We start from the raw sequence: 26,447 nt of genomic DNA, 5'->3' as shown, positions 1-26,447 counted from the left end.
TTTGTCCTGTATATTAATGAGAAATGTCAGTTTCCTGGTCAAAATGCAAAACCGCTGCAAGCAGAAAGGATTATTGTTTGTTTTGTGATGTTACATTTCCACTCCTGATCTTTAGGATGACATGAGGTGCTACATTAGTTAAAGTGCTCATTTTTAGGATGATACATTTCCACGCCTAGTCATTCCAGTCACATGAAGTGCCACATTGGGTAAAGTCCTGATTACTTTGAATTTGCTTTTTGAGAATGTCACAAACAGTATGTTAGCAGAGCCGTATTAAGGCTTTTAAAGTGTTTAAGCACTTCAAAATATTTTAGTGCCAATTACACCAGCTTTTTCTTAATTTCTTCTCTCTTTTTGAACGTTTCCGATCAGGTACATGATGCATTCCGTGGTAAAATCAGCAATGTGAATTGTTTTGATGTCTCCATTTTCTAAGCATTTAAGGACAACATTTTATGGTATTGCCTTTCCTTGATTCTCTAAGCACGTGCTTATATTGCTTAGTGGTGAATTTAGCCCTGCGTGCAAGGCACATTTAGGAAGAAATAAATCGGTCAAATCATTTGCTTCACAATTCGAAAAGTGAACAAAGTTTGGCTTAAAGTTGCCCAAATTAGTCAATCAAACTTTGCGTAATATCTAGCGCCGAAAGCTACATATCAGATATGGAAATCGAAGTCCAGAGGCTGTATTGGCGTAATGCGGATTTGGTGGTTAAGAAAAACGGGCACGAAATCTTCTACAATCTAGACATCTCACTTCGGAAGTCATCACTCGCAAATTAAATTAATCAAAATAACAAACTAACATATTTATTAGCTTAGCGGTACCAACACTCTAAAATGTTATTTGCATAACGACAACTGTTACATAGCAATAGCGACACTTTTACAATGCTTGCTTTTTTTTCAGTTAGAAACTAATGTTCAGAAAGGTGTGAACTAATCTTCTTAAGTTACTTCGTGAAAGTTTGCGTCTCGATACCTCTCGGCAACCTTAAAAAAATTTCCATAACCATTGCAAATACCTCCAATTTATTCATTAATTTATTCTATAATAAACACCAAAATTAGGGGGAAAACATATTTTGATGCCCATAGTATTTGTTACTCGTTCTTATTTTATAAATAGTGCAAACAGTGTTTGCACTATTATACATATTTTGATGCCCATAGTATTTGTTACTCATTCTTATTTTATAATAGTGAAAACATAACTGTTTGCACTGAATACAAAACTGTTTTATTATTTCTGATACAAAAAAACTGATATAAATTAATTTCGTAATAATAAGTTTTGTGCTTTATCTCAAATCTTTCATTGGATCAAATTGGAATTATTCATTTAATAAATTTTCATTTTTTTATTCTGAGTATCATCCCAAACATATATTTTTATTAGGTACATTTTACGTATGATAGATTCATTTTATTTTTCGTCTTATATATGCCGGAAAAGAGTATTTTCGAAATATTTCGTAAACATCTAAACCATATTTTTTTTTTTTTAAATAGAAAGTTTAGTTTTCTGGATAACCGATAGAGGGCGGAGGCGAAACCGCGGCCTCGGAAACGGTGTGTGCAAACTGTGTTGTTAGTCTTTTTTTTTTTTTTAAGCAATGATTGGGTTTACTTAATCTTTACACGCGCGAATTTTTTATTGTATCTAGTTTGAATCGTGTTATTTACGTTTCTCTCACAATGCCGCCTAAGAAACGGGAAAAGCCCAATGAAAAAGAATCTAGTGCCGATCAAATCAAAACCGATCGGGAACTCTTCTTACAAGCTTTTGAAAGTAAGTTGTCTCCTCCATTGCTAAGTACGCCAGGTTTAAAATTAGGTTCGTTTAACGTATCTTCCTTAGTTTAATATTTTATTTGTACACACTTACAGTAATTGTATTGTGAATCTTCAGATTCTAAAAAGTATAAATATTCACGCTTTTAAGAAAAGTATTTTGTTTTTCAAGTATAATATATCTTCTGTTATCTGTATATACCTTACTAATGTACGATTACAAAAGCCGGACATAATTACCAAAATTAAAATCTCAAGGGTACAATTTACTGCTGAACACGTCAAAGTTTACTCTGCAACTAGCGACGATAAACATATGGGCAATAATACGTTGCTGATTAAACTTAATCTTGTTTTGGATTCTTCTTTGGGTTTTATCTCTGCGTGTATACAAGATAATTCAGAAGTTTAAAAATTCGAAATTCTTGTTTTCAGAAGTATAATTGTAATATTAGTTAAAAACTGTAACGTAGAGATATTTTTTCTAATAATAATAAATAGTTCAGATCATTCATTAAGAGAGTAAGTAGTTAATGTAATACATTTTGATAATATTTAGTTCATGGAAGCATGTTAAATTTGCTTTAAACACAGTAATTATTTGAAATTTTGAGTGTTGTTAATTTTGTTTTGCTTTCAACAGGTAACATTTTATCCCTTACCCGTATTAAAAAATGTATATTTTTTTATTCCCCCTTGTTTATAATCCATTTGAGAAAGCTGGGCTGATACAGGAAAGATGGTCAAATTTCTGGTCCCCTTATCTTTGTCCCAAAATAACTCATCTAATTTCAGGTTAATTTAAGGTATCTGAACCATTTATACATCTTTTCTGTAATGTGTCATTTTAGAACTTCTTCAGCATGAGATTTGTTTAGATTACATTTGAAGTGCTAAATCTCTCCATTTACCATGATGCCCTTTGGGTCAGTTTCTGAAATGCCCTATAAATATTTATGTTGTCTGATCAGTGTTATGCCACATCCATTATTCTTATTTTTTGACTAACTTAAGTAATAAAAAACTTTATCCTTGTATTGTACATTATTTTTTTATCCCTTATTTTAGTGTAGATTTTGAGCACAACTCAATTGAATTCAAAAGAAAATCAAATACAGTTCTTTTGACAAGGTTTTTTTTAATGCAATCACTGAGCTTGCAGTCATTCCTGCAAATCCATTTCTTCTTGTCTTTTTAGCTTTATTATTAAGCATCATTTTCTTTGTACTTATGCCTTGTACAGTTCAACAAAAAAATTTTAAAGCAGAAAAGGAGGGTATATATAGAATTCCTAATGCAATTTTAAGTGTTGGCATACACTTTTCTGTTCCCCCGCACTCTTTTTCTCAATCCACCATATCAGTGTTCAGCTTTTGTAGTAAGATAGCTTGTAAAACTTTCTTTTGTCTTTTTATTATTAACATTTTGTGTGTTAAATTTATTAATTAAATATCATGTTCTTTGCACTTATATCATATAAAATTCAGTTCAGTAGCAAAGGACTACAGTTATCTAAAAACATCATAACTTTAGAATTTTTGATTGCACTTATGTTATATAAAATTCAGTTCGGTAAAAGTATATTTACAGGTGCCTTTGGGTGATTTTTGGCAGTACATGGACACTGAGTTTGTGCAATTCTTTGAGTTGTTATTTTGGCTTTGTGTAGCACAAAAATTGCCGCTTTACAAAGCCAAAAGTAACAAGTCAAAGAATTGCACAAACTCTGTATCTATGTACACATCGGCCTATTTTCACTTAAAGAAATCAGAGAATTGCACAAACTCGGAATTGCGTACTCCCTTGACTTTGTCCATCTACATATCGATGTATTTTCACTCAAAAAGTCAAAGGAGCACCCCAATTCTACACTGGACTGCCAAACAAAATAATATATAATCTCAATAAACTACATTTTAAATCAAACAATGAAATAACATTTAAAAAAAAAAAAAAAATTCATCTAAGCACTACATGAAAGAAATATCCACTTACCTTGTTTAGAAATTTCCTTGTCTTCAGTCTGTGGCACACAAAATTCCTTAACAGCATCCAAAAACTTTCTTCAAACCATGTTCTCTTTCCATTGGAACACTTTATACGGTGAGCATTTGAATCTTTCTTGTGACAAACCCATTCAAAGTCATCTGAACAATCTGTATGTTCGACCATATGGATTTCCTTGGTACAAACAGGACAGTTATAATTTTGTTGAAGTACATCCAGCAAAGTTTCCTTTCTTCTGTCCTCAACCAATTTAAAAAAAAAAAAAAAAAAAAACTTTCAGCTGTATTGTTCTATACCACCAAACACCCACTTTACCACCAGCAGCCATTTTACAATGCATAGCACACAATATAAGACGTACTTCCTAACTGACATCCAACAAATATTTTTTCATCAGTCAAATTTACTTGCAATCATGTGTAATAGGGTTTTTATCACATTGAACTACAAATATGAAACCGTAATTTATGAAATAAAGAACAATTATGATCTAAAGGGTATCAAAATTTATAAAAAAAAGCTTAATATTTATTTTTTTACTTTATTAAACATTTCTTTCAATTTAAGTTGCTTAGTTTTATGTGATACAGTCAAAAGTCGTTAATTCGGACTCCCATAATCCGGACGTCAAAGCTAAAAACTTCTGCGCAAGCGCCGCGTTGACACATGTGCATAGGCGTTTACGCATGCGCGTAAGACCTCTTACGACTGCGCAAGTGCAGAATACGTTTTTCGCGTTTGCGTTTTATGTATAACGAACGGTATAAGCTAAAATTATCTAATTATCTATTTCATTTAATGTTGATGATTGCGTTGTTCCTTAATTTTCGAATTGGATCCGGCTTATTATTTTTTGCAGACTGTAAGAGCAATACTATAAAAGTAAACTTAAACTTTCGATTATGCCAAATAGAATTTCCGAATCTGGAGCTCCCAAAGGATCGTACAAAACGAAAGTATGTTTCGATGTCCATCAAACAAAAAGTGGAATTGCTGCAAAAAATGGATAAGGACATGAAGAATGTGACGGAGAGGGTTAGTGAAAACGAAAAAATTTCGATTGACAAGTTAGTCGGTATTCTCGGCACGGCAATTAACGGGACTTGAACAGCGGAACTTTGTAACTGGACAAAAAATTATGTCTGTTTTATAGAATTAAAGAGAAAGTATTATCACATAAAACGAAGCAACTTAAACAACTTACATTGAAAGAAATGTTTAATAAAGTAAACAAATAAATAATAAGGCCTTTTTTTTTGGGTTTGTTTGTAAATTTTGATACCCTTTAGATCATAATTGTTCTTTATTTCATAAATTATGGTTTCATATTTTTAATTTTAGAATTTCTGCATGCCATCTTACGCGATTTAAACTGATGATCTATAATCCTGAATCGCCGAAATCCCGATGAGTCCGGATTAACGACTTTTGACTGTAATACTTTCTCTTTAATTCTATAAATAGACATAATTTCTTCTTCAGTTACAAAGTTCCGCTGTTCAAGTCCTATAATTGCTGTGTCGAGAATTCCGACTAATTTGTCAATCGAAATTTTTTCGTTTTCAATAACCTCTGTGTCACTTTCTTCACTATCGGAAGCGAATTATAATGACGAGGAATTTGATTTAAATTATATGAAAGTGGAGTACATAGAGATGAAATACTACATTTAGTAACGAATTATAAGCCAAATAAAATAAAAACAGCTGCACTGAAGATAAGGATAGTGTTGACAGATCAACTTCCAATTCATTGTGTGCCGCGGCGTTTCCCCCTCCCCCGCTGCAGTGCAGCGTGAAATTGATAAACAGATTTCGGAATGGTTAGAGAAACGAAGGATATGCCTTTATCCATTTTTTGCAGCAATTCCACTTTTTGTTTAATGGACTTCGAAACATACTTTCGCTTTGTAGATCCTTTACATATTAGTAAATATATATCGGAAATTCTATTTCACATAATCGAAAGTTCAAGCTTACTTTTATAAAATTGCTCTAACACTCTGCAAAAAATAATAAGCCGGATCCATTTCGAAGATTAAGGAACAATGCAATCTGCAACATTAACTGAATTAGATAATTTTAGCTTACCGTCCATTATACGTTAAACGCGCATGCGTAAACATATTATGCGCATGTGCACACCCATATTCGCAGCCGTAAAGGTCTTACGCGCATGCGTCAATGTGACGCATGTGCAGAAAGTTTGTAGCTTTGAGGTCTGGATTATAGATCATTCCGGATTATGGTGAATTAACGACTTTTGACTATATCTAAAAACAACATATCTTTAGAATTTTCGATATACAATTGCCCAGTGAAGATAAAAATGTTTTATTCTGTGCAGTGTTGCTTCTGCTCCCTTTCAAATTGTCAAGTTTGTGTTAATCAGAAATTCATTAAAGTTTTACAAAATTTGAAATATAAAATTCTAAATTCAGTCTTTCAGTTGAACATGTGTGGGTGGACGACTGTGATTTAAAATTTGGTTGCCTGAGGTACTGTCATTTTTTTACAGTGCGAGGAACATATACAGTACAAAGTCCAAAATCCGGACGTCCATTATCTTTAATGATCTAAAATCCGGACCTCAAAGCCACAAACTTTTTTTTTATTATTATTAATGCTTTACTCATGCGTATTTGATTTTTCCTTCCATAATAAAACATGTGGAGATTTTCACTTAAAAATTCCAATTCTTAATTTTACTTAGACATTAAATAAAATACCTCATTATGGAAAAACAATCTTGTAAGTATAAATTAGTGAGATTAATAATGTGGCTCCGTAGCTGAGTGTCTACTTGACATACATCTCAGACTGAAACATTCACCTATTTTATATATCTGACACCGACCTGGCTAGTCATTATTATAATTTGCTTTCATCACCGCATGTTTATCAATACATGACAGCTTCAGTAATAACTCGTGCTGTGATGTCTAAACTTTTTTTTATATTAGTAATTGAATAACAAGAGTATGGCAACCTTTTATGCTAATGTTATGCTTGGTGATGATTATAGATTTTTAAATGCTTTTAAAAAATGTTGACGAGGAAAAATTCAACAAAAATTTTGGAACTACTCTTATATGCACCCTCAAGTTACCAAATTTCTCGCCAAAAATTTTTGGCTCCATGGTGCCATATTACTATCTAAATTTTTTGTCTACATTTGGAACTTTAAGCCTAAAATGTCTCCAAAAAATGCGGTTTTCACACATGCAAAAACAACGTTTTGAACACACAATTTAAGCTAAAAATCCAAAACAAAAACAAAAAAAAAATTAGATATAAAAAAACATAAAGTTTCTAACCAAAAATATTTGACAAGAATCCATGTACACAGCGATATGTTTTAACTTAAAAAAAATCTATAAATTGCACAATCTAGGCAGTTAAAGAATCTATGAACTACGCACACCTTGCTTTAATAAATTCACATAACAACAAAAAATTTTAAAGAATACCATGTACACAGCGTTCTGTTTCAACTTTAAAAAACATCTATGAATTGCACAATATAGGCACTACACACTAATCAACAAAATAAACTAAAATAAATTTCAAACAATTAAAAAAAAACAACAATAACAGAAATTCCTACTAAAAAAACAATGAACATAACATTCTACAAAATAAGAAAAAGAATAAAATAAAATGCACTCACCATGAATGAATGCTTTTTTGAACAGCAGAAATACCAACTTCATGCCGCCACGTAATCACTATCACATCTATATGTAAGCCAGACACACTATCCAGAAAATTCATACTATGGTTCAAAAATAAATGTTCAAAACCTTCTTTTCCTAAATCCTTGCAAGATTTCCAGCCATCTGAAAAAATAGTTGTACAAAGCATTAGTGTTTCCTTACTTCTATCATGCACAACCACTAAAAATAATCTCCCACACCCTCTTGCAACCACGTTTCTCATTGCAACATAGGCCATTTCAAAACACGCACAACACGAACCATCGAGCAATTAAACCACTCCAGCAAAAGAGTATTCAATGTCAAAAGGGTTGCCATACAACACGCAGTCGCCCCAAAAACCAGCGCAGAACACATATCGCCACATTTGGTGATCTTATATAAGAGTAGAGCCAAAATTTCTTTTCATATGCTAAAAATAGATTTTATTAATGAAACTCATATTCTAAAAGATTACATTTAGTGCTATTTTAATTAAGAATAACTGATTTGTTATTCACCATAAACCCAGAAGCGACGACAGAATATGTCGGCACCAGATGGCAGAATTGGGAGAAGTACTGAGCGGCAAAATTAAGGGATGAGAAGTTTTTATGATTTAGGGAAAGCACGGGGGAAATTTAGAACTTAGGAAAGCGCTTTGTACAGAATTTAGGACGCGTAGACACTGCACCAGGCAGTATCGAGGGCCGGCCTAGATAATGCCTTAAATATATGTGGGAGTTTATTTATTCAGGACTTGGAATAGTTTGAAGCATGTGCAAGAAATAAACGTAGGTATAGTAAATAACTAAACTAATACAGTTCAGGCTCGATTCAGTACGCAATAGGAGCTAGACAAAATTTAGCGAAACAACTTGGCTTTCTTCGCCAATCTTGTGATACACAGCCAATAATGTATAACGGACGCTATTAAGCTAGGCTAAAATTATCTTTACTGATTTCTAAGGCATTTCAATTACACTGGTGTACAAAAATTAAGGACGAGACGGTTTTTTCAATATAACTTTGTACAAAAGCTTTCCAAATCAACACATTTAATACCGTAAGATCCCCAATACGTAAGGACATGAGTAAAGTAAGCAACACTTATTAAAAGAGAAATCAGAGGGATAAAAAGAAGCTTTATTGAAAAAGTAGCATGGAGTGCAATGCGACTGAAGGCCGAAACATCCCTGTGACGGGTGTCCAGGAAGAAACATCCGGTCTTTAATAGGGGATATGATCTCCCCTGACTGCTAGGCAGGTTTCACAGCGTTTGCCCATGCTGAGAATGAGGGTCTCAATGAGTTGTTGAGGCATTGCTGCCCATTTGTCTTGCAGCGCCAATCGAAGCTCCGGAATCGTTGCTGGTGGTAAGGTACGAGCTGCCAAGCACCTGCCTAGAAAATCCCATACATGCGCGACGGGATTGAGATCCGGAGATCGTGCCGGCCAATCCATACGTTCAATATCCTCACTCTCTAAGAGCTGTTCGGCAGCTACTGTGCGATGACATGGTGCATTGTCATCCATGAAAAGGAACTGCGGACCCATAGCGCCTCTAAAAAGACGCACATATGGAAGAAGAATCTCGTTGCAATAACGGGTCCCGTTGACTGAACCTGCGTCGAAGATGTGAAGGTCTGTACGACTACCAAGCATGATGCCTCCCCAAACGAGAACACCGCCACCTCCATACCTGTCCCTTTCAATGATGTTTGAGGGATGATTGCGGCTTCCCCGCTCTCTCCAGATGAGAATCACTACTCAGACTGAATCTGCTCTCATCTGTAAAGAATACTCATCCCCATTCATTGTCTCTCCAATTCCGATGTTCCCGGCACCACAGAGAACGCCTTCTCCGATGGGCAGGCGTTAGAGGTACACACTGTACAGGGCAAACAGACAAAAGTCTGTGCAAACACAGTCAAGACAACAGTCTGTGCAAACAGACCATCACCGTGCAGTCTTCTGGCCATGGTAAAACGCGATATCGGTCGTCCAGTCGCCTGTGTCGTGTGTCTAGCGATTTCTCCCGCTGTCTGCCGCCTGTTTCTTTGGCCTGTAAGGCAATATACCGGTCATCTGCGGGTGTGGTTCCTCGTGGACGACCACTACTAAACCCCCGGATAGCTGTTCCTGTAGTTTGAAATTGTCTCCAAAATCGTGAAACGATGCTGTGAGCAATTCCGAACTCTGCAGCCACACTTGTTCACACTGCGGACTTCCTCCAACTTCCCAATGATTCGACCTCGGGTAAAAGCATCCAGATGTCGTCTAACAGATTGATTATTCGCCATTTCTCGCTGAGGCAGCAACTCGGTGTGATTTTAACTGCTATACGGCGTGCAATTTCTTTGCCAGAAATACTGATCTTACACCGACAACATGCTTTATACTACTCAGACACTCCCCCATTACGTCTACCTGCATATCTGCGCATGTGCTACCGTACAACACCTTACTTAATCTCCTGATTGGTCTTTCTGTCCGCTCTGCCTCTTCGTTCAGCTGATATGCTAATTAACTTCGTCCTTAATTTTTGCACACCAGTGTATTGTAGCAGGCTGTGCTGCTCCCTGATCTTCTAACTTGATCCAGCTTATTATTTTTTACAGACTGTTATTATTACGGCAGTTTTATAAAAACTAAGTTTGAACTTTCGATTATGTCGAAAAGAGTTTCCAATTCTGGAGTTGTCAAAGGATCTACAAAGTGAAACCATGTTTCAATATCCATTAAGCAAAAAGTGGAATTGCTGCAAAAAAATGGATAAAAGCATATCTGTCTCAAAATTATGCGAGGAGTATGGCATTGGAAAGACCATTGTATATGACACAAGAAAAAGGAACTTTTTGAATCAAATGTAAGCATCTTATACAACTTGCATTGAAAGAAATGTTTAATAAAGTAAACAAATAAATATTAAGCTTTTTTTTTTTTTTTTTTTTGTAAATTTTGATACCCTTTACATTAAAATTGTTCTTTATTTCGTATTTTTAACTGTATAATTTCTGCATGCCATCGTACCAGATTTAAATTGATGATCTATTATCCAGAAAAATTCCAAATTTGGAATTGCCGAAGTCCTGACGAGTCCGGATTACAGACTTTGTACTGTATACATATGCATACCTGCCAACTTTTACGAATTTTTCATAATTTTTACGAAAATGCGTTTGTCTTTACGATTTTACGATCGTAATCCATTTTTTATGGTTTTTTTCCTTTTTCAAGTGTTTTTAGTGATTTTTGTCGAAATTTTAGAATTTTTCGCCAATTCAGCGATTTTTGCCAATTGCATCGTGTTTTACCGCCAACTTCCGACTACTTCGAATCCAGTAACCTGCGATTTCTACCAACTCGCCGCTTAACCAGCCAATCCAATGCGCTGAACTTGTTTCTCCCACTCTTTTCTTTGTGGGCGCCAGATTATTTTTTTGGAGTTCGCTTCAGCAGTAAGGGAATTACTCAGCGAGCGTGGATTGTCGCATTCTGGTTTTTTTTTTTTTTTTTTTTTTTTTTTGCCCGTGCTACGAATTTTCTTAATATGTCGTTGTTACAAAATGAGTTAAAAAAAAACCGTATTCTCAATATTTTCGGTCTGCCTACACAGCCGAATTTCCAACAATTAAAGAAACCTTCAAAGGAAATAACTGCATTTTGCAACGTGTGCGTGTGTGATTTCATAAGTCACGGTGTAAGAAGCGACATTGTGAAGCATGTTAAGTCTAAAAATCATGAAGTTAATGCTTCGGCTTCGACAACGTCAAAGAAAGTGGATGATTTTTTTTTTCAAATTCGGCTACGAATTCGGATGCCTATGTCATTTTGGCAGAGTGTTTGTTTACTGCATTCCTCATCGAACACAACGTGCCGCTAAGCGCTGCGATCACACCGGTCAACTTTTCAGACGGATGTTTCATCTTTTGAAAAGATTCGTTTTTTTATTGATAAATTTCCATTTTTGTTAACAATTAAAGAAAATGAATGCCATAATGATGCTTTAGATGAACTACAGAACCAATTTTCTGCTGCACAGTTTGAAGACTTTGCCAGTTCTGGAGAAGATAGACTTGATGTCCTCGTTGGTACCTTAAAAAGAATAAAAAGAGCTGAACACCAAAATATGATAAGACTAGCAAGAGTTTTATGTGCTATTCTCGTAATTCCACACAGTAATGCTGAGTGCGAGAGAGTCCTCAGTGTTGTGAAGAAAAACAAAACTATGTTTCAATTTCACCAAAAACTCTAGAAAACATTTTAATTGCTAAATGTTATGAGGAAACTAATTGTTATGACAGGAAATTTTCCAAAGAATTTTTGGCTAAAGCCAAAAAATGCACTCTAAATTCATTGCAATAATTTTTTTGTGTAACATTAAGTTCTTGTTTTATGTTTCCTAATAAATTTTTTAGTTACTAACTACTTAATTGAGATTTACTAATGTAAGTACAATTTTCTTTTTTCTATTTGTATAAATTGTTATTTTTTCAATATCAAAGCATGTGTTCTTCTGAATTTGGGGGAGAAATCTTCTGAATTTTTATCTTTAGAGGTTGGCAGGTATGCATATGTTTAAAGAAATTACATGCGTTTTGCATACGCATGTAATTTCTTTAAAAATAATACAGAGTTGTAATATTTAGAGGCAAGAATTTGAAAAGTGATATATTCATTAGTAGTGGATGGTGTAAAATCTCGTTTTGAGGCAGCCCATTCAGTTTAATAAATTATTAAAAGGCACTTCCTTATTATAGTGGCCCCCAAGATTAAATAGCTAATCAACCAAGATATTTCACCTGCTCATGAAGCAAGAAGATAAAATTAAGCAACACAATATACAATAATATTGATATGTTGTTGCTTAAGATTATTTTTAATAATCATTATTTATGACAGGGCTGTATTCACGAAATTGCCTTCAGCAGTTCTTCAAAAATGTAATTTTTTCCTGTTTGATTTCTCCACATAAATTCTGAAAGGTATGATTTGTGGTTATGTCGAGTCGTGCTCCATTATTTTTACTATGCCACTTGGCTAAACCCCATATTTTGGGTGTGAACAGCCGTTGTTGGATCTACAAAATTTTATTTATGTTTCATGTTTAAGTGACTGTAACTAGCTCCTTTAAGTTGTTCCTTTTTATATCCCTTCCATTAGTCTGGATAGATCATTGATTCATCATGTACGTGCTGAATAATTTTCTCCATAAGTGTATACCATCTCTTTGAGATTTGAATGACAAAGCACTTGTCATCTTCCTGACCTATTGCTTTACAAATTGACTATTGTGGGAGTACTCTGCCAGTGTTTCTTATGTTGGATGTACAGACTTTCATGATTTCATCTATTTTATTCGGACTGCCTATTCATCCATTGAATCTTTGCATCAAATGTAAGGAGCACATTTTCCGCATGTAACTGTTACAATCAATTGCAGCATTTTCACATGTATTAAAATGTTTGCCATACCATTTTATGGATGTCAACTCTTCTGCTCAAGAGTATATAAATCTAATTGCAGTGAAGAATGATATTCCAATATCCAGCAGAGGGGTCCTTTTTTTCTTTTGCAGTTTTTAACATTGCATCTCCAAATGGTTTCATCGTTAACATATAGTTTCATGTTTTGGCCATTTTTGCATACTCATATGTCTGATAAAAGGTGACTTTCTTGAAAAAATTATATGCCATCTACCTCTTTATTTGGTAATTTAAAACTTATTAAAACATGTACCTTTTTATTTGGTAAATTAAAACTTGTTAACCGTATGTTCACAAAAATGCAAGAAATATTTTAAAAAACGAATGCAATTTTGAAACTTAACAGAAATGAAAAGATGCTAATATAAGAACATGTGGCAAGAGCAAAAATGTAATGTAACATGTAGTAAGGTATAAGAACACATGGCGAGGTTCCAGTGAGATATCTCAGTTGATTAGGTATTCGGGCCATTATAATAAGGAAATACTTTATTAAATTATTGATAAATAGCATTATATAATAAAATAAAATGTAAAAGTATATTTTAGGGTACCCCTTGGCGATTTTTGGTGGTACATGGATACCGAGTTTGTGCAATTCTTTGACTTATTATTTTGGCTTGCATAACAGCGATTTTTGTGCCAAAAGTTGCCGCTACACAAAGCCAACATGACAACACAAGGGATTGCACAAACTCGGTATCCATGTACACATCGACCTATTTTCACTTGAAAAAAATCAATGAATTGCACAAACTTGCATTGTGCACTCCCTTCACTTTGTCCATGTACACATTGATATATTTTCACTTAAAAAGTCAAAGGATCACCTAATTCTACAATAAAGGGCAAGCAAAAAATACATAATCTCAATATTCTACATTTTAAACCAAACAATAAAATAACATAAAAAAGGAAAAACATGTTATACATTTAAGCACTACAAAAAGCAAATATCCACTTACCCTATTTAGAAGTTCCTTCGTCTTTAATCCGTAGCACACAAAATTCCTTAACGGCATTCAAAAACTTCCTAAAATTATCTGAACTCGAATCCGTGTATCGAGTCGCCACATCTGAACCTTTCTTCCTACAAACCCATTCAAATCCATCTGAACGATTTTTACGTTCGACTAGAAGCATATCCTTCCTACATACAGGACACTTATAATGGCTACTAAGTAAACCTTCATTTACACACCAGTCAATAAAAGCTCTTTTCCTCTTTCGTTCCAAATCGTACAGAAAGTTCAAATTAATCTTACCACATTCAGCATTCTATAGTGTAAACAATAAAATCAACACACACCACAGAAGCGCTTACAAAACATCCCATGATTCAAAATTTCCCTGAATCGTGCACCCAATTACGTCGCAATAGTTACCATAACATTCAACTACTCAGGCTACCATAAAGGAAACAACAACTATATGAAATTACTTAAAATAGGGATGAACTAATGATATTAAAAATGCAAGAAACCTCCATAATGAAATACTGGAAATTAGGTGAAACAAACATCTATACCGAAACACTCAAAACTATTCAGAACTACAACAAATTAACTAAATTTAAAACATCTGTAATGAAACACTTAATTTTCCTTTTTCGTGGTCTTCTGATCATATGCATTATGATTTGTTTTAACTTAAAATAAAAATCGGAGTATTGCATAAGTCTTAGCATTGCAGATCAAATTGCCACTACTCTCTATTACACAACGACCTGTTTTAACTTGAGAAAAATCAGACGATTGCACAGATTAACTTAATAGAATACACACTCTAACACTTTCTACTAATAGGCAAAATGCCGTATTTCTGAAAAAAATGCAACACTTTCTTTTTCATTAGGAGGAAAACTTTGCAGCAGCATTAATATTGCTTACAAGGGGGTGAGAACATACACGAATCACAAGAAGAAGAAACGACAATAATCCTGAAATTTTCAGAACCCCACTCCTTACCTCCAGGACATTGAGTTATATAGTGACATTACATACTTGTAATATGCACACAACCATTAGTAGATTGCTAGGTAAATACATTTTTGCAAGATACTGGATTGCCTACTTTAGCGACATAACACTTTGCCTGGTAATTCTTATCAGGATTACAGAGATAATGTAATAATACCTTAATTTATCATAAAAAGTAGTTATTTATATTTAAGTTAAAGTTGCTAACTGGTAATCCTGTAATCGTAGCCCATGAACATATTTGCATTCAGTTTTCAACCTCGATTTTGAACTTTAAGTTAGGTTATAGCTACTTTGTTTATTAAAGTGTTAAATTCCGTGTAATGTGAAAAAAATTCAGTACAATCTTTCAATCATTCAAAATACTGAACTTAGAATACCCATGTTTGAGAATGTGCTAGAAAGAATGAAAACAGAACTAAAGCTAATCGTAAGTTACAAAAATATGAACTGGGGGCACATAAAATTAATTGAATAAAGCATAGTACTTGTAAAATACAAAATGTAATAGCAAATTTAAAAAAATTATATTCGGAAACAAATGGCTGTCTTAGAGAGTGTTCACTATGTTTGTTCTATGATGTATTTTGTTTCAAATGCTACTTGATTACTTTTAAAAAGAAATCGTATAGAATAATTGATATATACAGTCTGAACTAAAAAAAAGTCACAATTTTAGTAGCTAAAACCAGGGCTGTTGAGTCGATAGGGAAAATGATCTACTCCGACTCCTGGAATTTTAATGACTTCGACTCCTTCATGTATATATAGACATATATGCAGTCAAAAGTCGTTAATCCGGACCTCAAAGCTACAAACTTTCTGCGCATGCGTGAATGCATTGTGCGTTGATGCATGCGCATAGGCGTTTACGCACGCGTGTAATACTTTTACGATTGCGCATATGAGTGTGTGCATGCGCATAATACGTTTATGGATGCGTGTTTAATGTATAACGGACGGTATAAGGTAAGCTAAAATTATTTAATTATTTCAGTTAGTGTTGCAGATTGCATTGTTCCTTAATCTTCGAATTGGATCCGGCTTATTATTTTTTGCAGACTGTTAGAGCAATTTTATAAAAGTAAGCTTGAACTTTCGATTATGTCAAATAGAATTTTCGATGCTGGAGCTGCCAAAGGGAAAGTATGTTTCGAAAGCAAAAGTATCTACAAAGCGAAAGTATGTTTCGATGTCCATCAAACAAAAAGTGGAATTGCTGCAAAAAATGGATAAAGGCATATCCTTTGTTTCTCTAACCATTCCGAAATCTGTTTATCAATTTCACGCTGCTCTGCGCGGGGGGGATGCATCGCGTAATGAACTGGAAGTTGATCTGTCAGCACTATCCTTATCTTCAGGGCAGATATTTTTATTTTATTCAGCTTATAATTCCTTAGTAAATATAGTATTTCATCTCGATGTATTCCGTTTTTGATATGATTTGAATCAAATTCCTCGTCACTATAAATATCACGAGTAATATTAAGCTCACGAATAAATATTAAGCTCTTTTTTTTTTTTTTTTTTTTTTTTTTTTTTTTTGTAAATTTTGATACTCTTTAGATCATAATTGCTCTTTATTTCATAAATTATGGTTTCATATTTTTAATTTTATAATTTCTGCATGCCATCTTACCAGATTTAAACTGATGATCGATAATCCGGAATTGCCGAAGTTCCGACGAGTCCGGATTAAAGACTTTTGACTGTATATGCATGGGTATATACAGTCTGAACTTAAAAAGTCACAATTATAGTAGCTAAAACCAGGGCTGTTGAGTGGATAGGGAAAATGACCGACTCCGACTCCTTCATATATATGTACGACTCCTAGAATTTTAATGACTTCGACTCCAACTCCTTCATATATATGTAGACATATATACATGGGTATAGCTTATTTTTTTTAATATAAAATGGATGATACAGAAAAGAAATGATGCATAGCAAATTTTTTCTATTAATTAGCATTTATCACGGAATGGAAAAACTGACATTAGTAATTTTTAGGAAAACATAAAACTTTGGCAAGAGATTCTTTGTTAGAGAACCATAGATCCAATTTAATAAGCTTCAGATCTGAGAACTTTCCACACTGATTTGAGTAGGAAGAAGAGATGTTACTGTTACGGCTACTTCCTTTAACTTTTCAGGATAGATTTTTATAAGTTCTAAAAGAGGTGTCTTGCAAGAGCAATCATATTTATTTATTTCTTCAACGGCCGTATATGAATCTTGTTTGTATTTTTTCATTTTTATAGCTAAAGGCTCTTGGTTATTTATTTTCATTCGCTTTGCCTTAGCCTTTTCAATATTATCAAAATATTTTTCAAAATCTAATTCATCAGTGGAAGATGATGATAGAGACTCAATCTGCAGTTTGACTGTCCTGATTTGAATGCCCCAGTTGTTCTGAGAATAATTTCATTCTTAGTGAAAGTTCATAGTTTGCTTTCTTTGCCTTTTTAATTTGTTTGTCATCCAACAAAATTCGGCGATTTGGATCTACATATATTGAACTTAGCACGATCATATTGTCTAGCAAACTAGTTTCTCTTTTCTTCATTGAAGGAATGATTCCTTCTGCAATAAACCCTCCATTTTAGAAAGAACATTCTTTCAGTCTTGCCTCTTGTTAATTCTTCAGATTGTAGCTTTTTGGTGGCTATATACGGTATAAAAAGAAGAGTTTCCAATTCTGCAAGACCATTTCACAGTCTTTCTGTTAGTGAAACATTAAGAGTTATCTACATCTTCAAACATTCTCGTCTCATGTTAATTCTTCAGATTGTAGCTTTTATATATGTTGAAAGAAGGGTTTCCAGTTCTGCAAGATCATTCCGCAGTCTTTATGTTAGAGAAATATTAGGGTTATTTACATTTTATGAAAACGTTCTTAATCCTAACAACCACTATATCATCAAATATGTACTTCTGCATTGCGTTGCTCCTTTCCCTGCTTGCTTTCTAAGAATAGCATCAATTTTTAGAGTTATCGCTGCTTACCTAAATTTACCAATGAGATTAGTAACTAAATTAATCAGTTTAATTAATAATGGCAAATATCAGTCCAACTCCATTAACGTGGTGTTTCGCCCTGGACAACCATGACTATGTGACTATATAGCTCCACCACAACCAATGGAACGAGCAAAACAATACCATACGGTTCCTGTCGAGCCTGAAACAGCCATTGCCAGTGATGGCTCTAGTCCTGCGGAGACTGATTTTGAACACATATGGCGGAGACTGCCTACGTAGAGATCCTAATCAGTAGCTTCCCAGGTTTTACTTGAGTCAACCATCGGAGGGACGATCAAATAAGACAAAAATTTTCCTGTTCATACAGGCAGCGAGACGAACTGCTTGTTTTAATGATTGCCCGGCACCTTTTTGACTTCGCCGTTGTGTGTCACACGACCTTGCACCTATTGTCGGCGCGGGCCTGTTCCCAAGGTATCGATGTTTATTTTAAGTTGGCAAACAATAGCAACATATGTAAAATCAATGTGCTTTAGCAGTTAAAACACAAATTTTAATTCTTAAATAAAGATTACTTATATGTTAAAAAAATAAGTTATTCTCTTTCTGTGTATTAGCTCTTTGACCACAAACGTTGGCTGCCATCAAAGTGTCAAAGTTTGTTAAGATTCAACAGTTCCTGTGGAATTCTGACACCTCTTTTTTTAATAAATAATCAACATTTCACCCACTTCGTTTTTGTTCATCCCAAAATGGCTTTCATCATTTGCTACTACAGTGCAATGTCCGTAATACGGACTCGTCGAAACTTTGGCTATTCCAGATTAAGGGTTTTTCCAGATTATAGATCATCAATTTAAATCTGGTAAGATAGCATGCAGAAATTATGCAATTAAAATATGAAACCATAATTTATGAAATAAAGAGAAATTATGATCTAAAAGGTATCAAAATTTACAAAAAAAAGCTTAATGTTTATTTGTTTACTTTATTAAACATTTCTTTCCATGTAAGTTGTTTAAGTTGCTTTATTTTTTGTGTTAATACTTTCTCTTTAATTCTATAAACAGACATGATTTCTTGTTCAGTTACAAAGTTCCACTGTTTAAGTCCTGTAATTGCTGTGTCGAGAATACAGACTAACTTGTCAATCAAAATTTTTTCGTTTTTAATAACCTCTTTGTCACTTTCTTCACTGTCGGAAGCGGTATTTTCTGTATCTAGAACTATACTACAGATTTTGTGATCCGTTAATTGATTGATGATTGGGGCATTGTCGTCGCAATGAAAATCTTCTGTTATATCATCTTCATTTATTACCGCTTCTCCACATTTCTTTACAAAATCCAACTGCAAAATTTCACTTTTAATTTACGATGTCCTAAAATCTTCAAATTTGCGGCTATCATCTTCATCGTCCTCATTATGAAATATGGTAGCTGGCCATAAATTATGCCAAGCATTTTTTAACGTATCTGGAGACACATCCGCCCACGATCTTGTGATGCTCCACACAGCAGATTTTATGCTAAAAAATTTCAAAAAGTCTTGAATAGTCTTGCAATTGTTCAAGAAATTTAACATATATTTTAAAATTCTACTTTATATTTGCATTTCAGCGTGTGCACTATTCCCATATCCCATAGGCTGAATGATAGACGTACAGTTTGGAGAGAAGAATAATATGGATACATTATCTTTCACTAAAACATTAAGTGAAGTATGCGCCGAACAGTTGTTTACAATCAGGGCTATTTTTGAGTCATCAGGTAAACCAACCGAATTGAAATGTCACTGAGCCTCGGGTATAAAATTATTCTCAAACCTATCATTCATCAATGCTTGTGTCATCCATGCTCTTTTATTTATGCGATATATAACGGGGAAAATCGTTAGTCCTTTAAATGCTCGAGGTTGTGCATGTTTTCCGATTACAAAAAATGTGCAGTTGCATGTTCCTGGAGGATTTGCGCACACTAAAATTGTTAGTCTCGCTTTGGAAACTTTGACACCAGTTGGAGCCTTTTCTGTAGAGGTTGCCAAGGTATTTCGCGGTACATGTTGCCAGAAAAGACCAGTTTCATCAGCATTGTAAATTTGTTCTGGAGATAATTGTTCACTAGTAATGAGTTCAATGAATTCATCTGAAAATTGTTCAGCAGCTTCAGTATCAGCTGAAGCTTTTTCACCTGAAATTTTTAATTGTCTTTACCATGCAATTTTTTAATTTGGTTAACCAACCCTGTCGAATATGTGCACTCAGTGTTTAAGTTCATTTCTTCATGAAATATTTTGGCTTGAGCCATTAGCATTGGACCTTTCAATGGCACGCCCTCGTTGCGACACTATCTGACCCATTCAATCATCACTTTGTCATAAACGTCACTTTTAGCATAACGAACCCTTTTTCTGTTATCCATTGCAAGTGGGGTGTCGGAATCCACAAAATATTCAAAAAGTTCCTTTTTCGTTTTGCTTATGTCATATGCAGTTGACTTTCCAATGTCATACTCCTCGCATAATTTTGAGACGGATATGCCTTAATCCATTTTTTGCAGCAATTCCACTTTTTGTTTGATGGACATCGAGACATGCTTTCACTTTGTAGATCCTTTGGCTTCTCCAAAATTGGAAACTCTTTTTGAAATAATTGAAAGTTCATGCTTAATTTTTATAAAATTTCTCTAACAGTCTGCAAAAAAATAATAAGCCAGATCCAATTAGAAGTTTAAGGGACAGTGCAATCTGCAACATTAACTGAAATGCCTTAGAATCAGTAAAGATTAGAATCAGTAAAGATAATTTTAGCCCAGCGTATACCATTCGTTATACATTAAACATGCATGCATAAAGCATACAAAAAAAGTTTGTGTCCTTTGAGGTCCGGATTACGGACTTTGTACTGTATTTGGTTAGCTCTTGATTTTATTAAAAGATCTGTTTAGAATGCTATATACTTCCCTGGGGTTATTGTTCCAATCTATTTTAGCCATATTCAGCTAACCTTATCATGCCAGTTAATACCCCCTTTTTTATGTAATAGGATCCCATTACTTTGCAAATAATCCACTGATTGCTGTTTTGTAGCTAATATACATCTCATATTTTAATTTTTTTTTTTTTTTTTTTTCCTTTTCAAAATACAAGAGAAAAGTACATCAATAACAGATAAGTCATATCCTTGTTTATGCAAACAAAAGGTGCCATATTAAGAATAAATCAGGGTTACTTTAAGTGAAAATGCAGGTATTATTAGTGTGTTGTTATGTCTTATCCATAATTGGCCCTAAAGTGTACTGCTTGGCGACAGTTACATGGTTGGTGAGACAGTACTTAGATTACTATCTAAGTACTATCTAAGTACCTCTTTCTGTCATCTTTTCGCACTATTCGTTTCCCCAAGAATACAGGGATCTCTTTATGCTTAAAGCATATCAGAAAATTGCAGAGACCTGGCAACACCAGCTTCTATCAGCTTCTTTTCCCGTTAGAAATTTTGAGACAAAATTCAGTATTCCTGCAGAAATTTGATTGCAGTTTCTTTCACTGTTGGCAAATTCCAGAAGCAAATAATTTAAAATTAAGGCAAAAAATGGCTCTAAAAATTGTTGGAACTTATAATGCAACAAAAAGAAAAATATATAAAAATGGTGATGTGTGACTGAAGTAAACAGAGTTGCTAACTCTCCCGATTTAGGCGGGAGACTCCCGATTTTCGACCGCTCTCCCGCCAACCCGATTTACAATATATTTCTCCCGACTTTTTCTTATTCTTAATATTTCTCACGATTTTTATGGAACTTGGCTTAATACTTCGTTATATGAACCAAAAAAAAAGTGATTTTGGACGTCTGAAAGCAACTGAATTTTCTCTAGATTATATCTAAAATGAAACCTTGCGAATGAGATGAGAATTTCTGCTTTGCGATTGACAGCATACGTATCCAAAACTTCGTTCTCCAGTTGTCCAATGGGCATCGAGCTCCACTGCGTGTCATCTGACATATATTAGCCAATAAGTACAAAGCAAGATCAAGGCCGTTGGCCGTTCTTTGGATGTTCTTTCGCTATTTCGTTCATCTTGTCCCGAGTTGTGTGAGTACACGTGCCTTTAGGAAATAGTTTTAGAAATTATCGTCTTTTGATATGTCTGCGAGAAAGGTGAAATACTCGTGCACGTTTCAAAAATCGTACACAGTTGACTTTCCTTCCATTATTTCTTCAAGGAAATGTAATAAATTTGCGAGGTGTACCATCTGTCGTTGCGATTTTTCGATTTCGCTTGGTGGAAGGGCAGATGTTCTCAAACATGTGCGTACACAAAAACACAAGGACAACATGAGTTGTTTTGAAAAAACGAAAAATTAAATTTTTCTTCGGAAACAAAAGACCAAAAAGTGATTAATGCAGAATGTCTGTTCTCTGCCTTTTTACTGGAGCACAACCTGCCACTGAATGCATCGGATCACGCTGTAGCTTTATTTAGAAAAATGTTTCCCGATAGTGAAATCGCTAAGAAATACTCAAGTGCAAGGACCAAAACAGATGCAATTGTTAAAGAAATGGGTTTGAAAAATTAATCTTCAGTTATTGATTGCATTAAAACAGCTCCGTTCTGCCTCTCTACGGATGGAAGCAATAATACCAATTCAAAACTGTATCCAATTGTTGTTTCTTTTTTTAATCCAGAGTCTTCAGAAATTGAGTGCAGTTTACTTTCTGTCCCCACTTTAGAAGGACATTCGACAGGCTTTAATATAGCACAGCTAATTATTAAAACTTTAAAATAAAATGCAGTCCCTCTGGATAATTGCTTAGCACTTGGTGCTGATAATGCACCAGTAATGGTAGGCTTGAAGACTGGTGTTGCAGGCATCTTAAGAAAGGCAAATTCAGATTTGCAGATTATGAGGTGCACCTGTCAGCTCTTAAATTTAGCAGCTGGAAAAGGGGCAGCTTCTTTACCATTAAATGTGGATGAACACATTGTTGATATTTATTATTATCTTGAAAGGAGTTCTAAAAGAAAGGAAAAATTGAAACAGTTCCAACAGCTGCATAATACTGAAATGAGAAAAATTTTGATTTTTTGTAATTTCTGCATCATTCAGCAATTCAACTGGCAGTTCTCAAAATAATACTGCAAAATATAAGCGTAAAGCTGATACAAATTTCTCTCAAAATAAAAAAAAAAAATTGCTCAACACACGAAACATTTTCCGATTACTGTAAGTTTATCTTGTGAAGAACGAATATTTATGTTTTTTTCTTCGGACCTTAACAAAGCTTTTTGCTTTTTTTTTACAATTCATTTTGCCATCATTCGATGTTCTGAACACAATTCTACAAAGCAGAATTCCATTAATTCATGTTTTGCAATCAATGATTTATGATCTGTTTAAAGACATTTTATCAAAGTTTGTAAAACCAGTCTGTGTTTTGTCTTGTAATTCTATATATGATGTGATTTATGGTGAAACAGAAAATCAGAAGGAAGATGAAGATTTGATAATAGGAGCTGCAACTACAAAAGTAGTGGAAGAACTTAAGACAAAAATAAGTTTTATCTTCATGTTAGAAATTACTTCTGTCAAGTATGTGATTACATACTACATAAATTTCCAGTCAACGATGAAGTGATTTTGCATGCTAAAGTTGCTGATGTTTCTGCTCTAGCAAATGCATCTTTTTTTGATATAAGGTACTTTTTGAACAGATTTCCTGTGTTACTTCGTTTAGTCATGAAAGATGATGATATTGATGTTGCTACTGATATACTGCAGTCGCAATTTTGCAGTTTACAATTAGAAAACTTGGATGAAGTTATAAAATCAGCTAGGATTGACACCCAGTGGAGGTTAATTGGAAAATTGAAAGGTGCTGATGGAATTTTAAAATATAGTGAACTCTCTAGAATTATGTTGGCCATCTTGACAGTTCCCCATAGTAATGCAGAGTGTGAGAGGATTTTCAGTGTTGTTGCGAAAACGAGGACTAAATTTAGATCTAATATTAGTGACGACACATTAGAAAAACTTTTATTAGCAAAAGCAGGCCTACGTGGCAATTGCTATGAACAAAATTATGAAGTTTCTTTCTTAACGAGAGCAAAATCTGCCACTGTCCATAACATTTGTATAAAAACTGATTAAAGTGCCTTTTTTTTTTTTTTTTTTTTTTTAACGATGAAAGTAATAAAAATGTTTTTTATGTCTAAGGTATTTTTGTTTTGCTTGCATTTAAGACTTAGTAACTATTTAAAGTTAATTCGTTATTAAAAACTATATTTTTATCATTTAAAAAGTCTTTTTAACATTGTGAAAAATCTCCTGATTTTTGAGTGTCATAGGTTGGCAAGTATGAGTAAAGTTGTCCGAGTGTGGCACATTCTGAAAATTTCACAACTAAGATGGTTGAAATGACATGGAGAGATTTGAATATGGTAGAGCACTCGAGGGCTATGAGCTTAAGGAGAGAGATACCATTTTAGAGGACTTTTTAAGGAAAATTGACTCATATTCATGTTATAAATGAGAAGTCATGAAAACCGACTGTGCAGCCACCCTGTTCTCATAGATTCGAACTCAAGTTCAATTACCACTTCTTTTAAACCAATTGGCTACTGGTTAGGTTGAAATGCAACACAGCACTTGTAAGCCTGGATGTAAACTGAGAAACTACATCCAGGTTAAACTAACAGTATTCAGTAATTTTAATCAATTGGCCACTGGTGGGCATTAAATTTATTCATAATATATTTTTTCTCTTTTTAAATGCAGTAGATAATATATAGCATTCCCAAGTTAGAGTAAATGCACATTCATCTAATATCTTATAAAATATATTTAACTATTTCACCTAAACCATCTCTAATGGTAATCTCTAGTTCTGATAGAACAATTTTAAAAGAATCTTTTTGGACCACCTTTAAAATCTGAACCCTTTCAGATCTTTCCTCTTTCTTTCTGTTCTTCTCTTCATCCCTTATCTCTCTCTCTCTCTTTTTTTAATGCATTGAACTAAAATCTTGAAGTTAAAAAAAAAGTTTTTTTAATATGAATTTACTGATTTGCTTATTGAAGGATCAGTATATAGATTTTAAGTAATTGTTTCTGTGTGCTCGTTTGATTTTTTTTTTTGGGGGGGGGAGATAATAATAAAGCATTTTTAAAAAATGCTGGTCACGTGATCTCGTCAAAAAATCGGAACCTTTTTCTAAATGATATTTTAGTTTTAAGTGTAAATGTTTTGCTCTTTAATATCTTCCGTTTTCTATATAGAATATATGTTAAATAGGGATAGGAAGAAGGTGTAGAAAGTTAATATTTGGTAATTTTTACAAAATTGATTTATTTGTATGTATAAATGCCAATTTGCGGCATTTAAAACATTTTTGTAACTGAAAGTGTAGTACGGCCAACGGATGGGAAAATAAAGGCCAAGTAAGAACTTTTACGGACACCGTGTATATAGCGTTCTGTCGATTATCCTTGCCAGGCGCCGGCCTCGCATGCACACTCGATGCTATTCGCGAGAGTGTAAAAAATAGGGCGCGCAAGTCCGAGCATGTTCTGAAATCTGCTGAATTGCGTCTTTTAGTGTCAACAATTTGATCGTTGAAATTTAAATGTCATTTTTTTTTTTTAAATTCTGAATCCTTTTCTTCCAATATACTCTTGATTATCCAGGTGCAGATTATCCGTGCATTGCGGTGTCTATGCACGCACATTCGACGTTATGGATGCATGCACAAGTCAGAACCATAGAACGCAAGTCCTAACAAGTGACTTGTTTCTTCCCAATATAGAAACTGTAAATTTATCTAATTGTGAAGAAGTTGAAGGGTAACTGAAGTTTTACGGCAAAAAATTGAAAATGTACATTCTTTGATATCGAGGAATTCTTCGATGGCGATTGAACGAGTCTGGCTTTCAGTGCTGGAGCGATGCGCACATCGTTTCAAATGTCACAAGAACAAAAGAACCAGACAGTGTTACTGAAAATACATGTGAACAATATACAGACAATTACATTAGCACCGAGACAAGAATGACTTCAGTGGAAATTCCGGAAATGAATTCGTATACAATGATAAAATAAAATAGCACTTCGAAAAAGACGCAGTGAAATCCGACGTGTGTTGCAATTATTCATAATCCTGCTTCTCGAATAATCAAAAGTACACTTTATTATCAAATTAATTTTATTTTTAGGAACATCAGGGGAATAAAGTTTTTTTGATCATAAGATTCTGGATTTACAGTGGTAACTTTCAAACGTTTTGGAAGGCATTCAGTGTGAAAATCTGTTGCATTTTTTTATTTGGGTGTGCACTAGACTGTAACGATCTTCTCAGACATTGACCCAGACAGTTAACAAAAAAAAAAAAAGTAAAATTTATATACCCATAGCGAACCAGTGCGAAAGGTCATGCGATTAATTCAATAGTTCATCAGAAATTTACATTTTGATATTTTCGTTCTGAAGTCTGAA

General features: G+C 34.0%; 1 protein-coding gene across 2 annotated transcripts in view; it reads left to right on the top strand.

Moving 5' to 3' along the window:
- The first annotated feature begins 1,542 nt into the window (after positions 1-1,542).
- Positions 1,543-26,447, top strand: part of Su(z)12 (Polycomb protein Su(z)12) — a 130,025-nt gene continuing 105,120 nt past the window's right edge. For both annotated transcript variants that reach the window (XM_085824984.1, XM_085824983.1), the window contains exon 1: positions 1,543-1,797. In XM_085824984.1, coding sequence (XP_085681110.1) covers positions 1,704-1,797 — 94 coding nt within the window. In that variant the 5' untranslated portion in view covers positions 1,543-1,703. The remainder of the gene's footprint in view (positions 1,798-26,447) is intronic.

Source organism: Stegodyphus dumicola, chromosome 10 (assembly GCF_044657685.1).
Source record: "Stegodyphus dumicola isolate Sdum_Otavi_A_Nest chromosome 10, ASM4465768v1".
Lineage (NCBI taxonomy): Eukaryota > Metazoa > Arthropoda > Arachnida > Araneae > Eresidae > Stegodyphus > Stegodyphus dumicola.
This window is presented reverse-complemented; position numbering and strand designations above follow the sequence as displayed.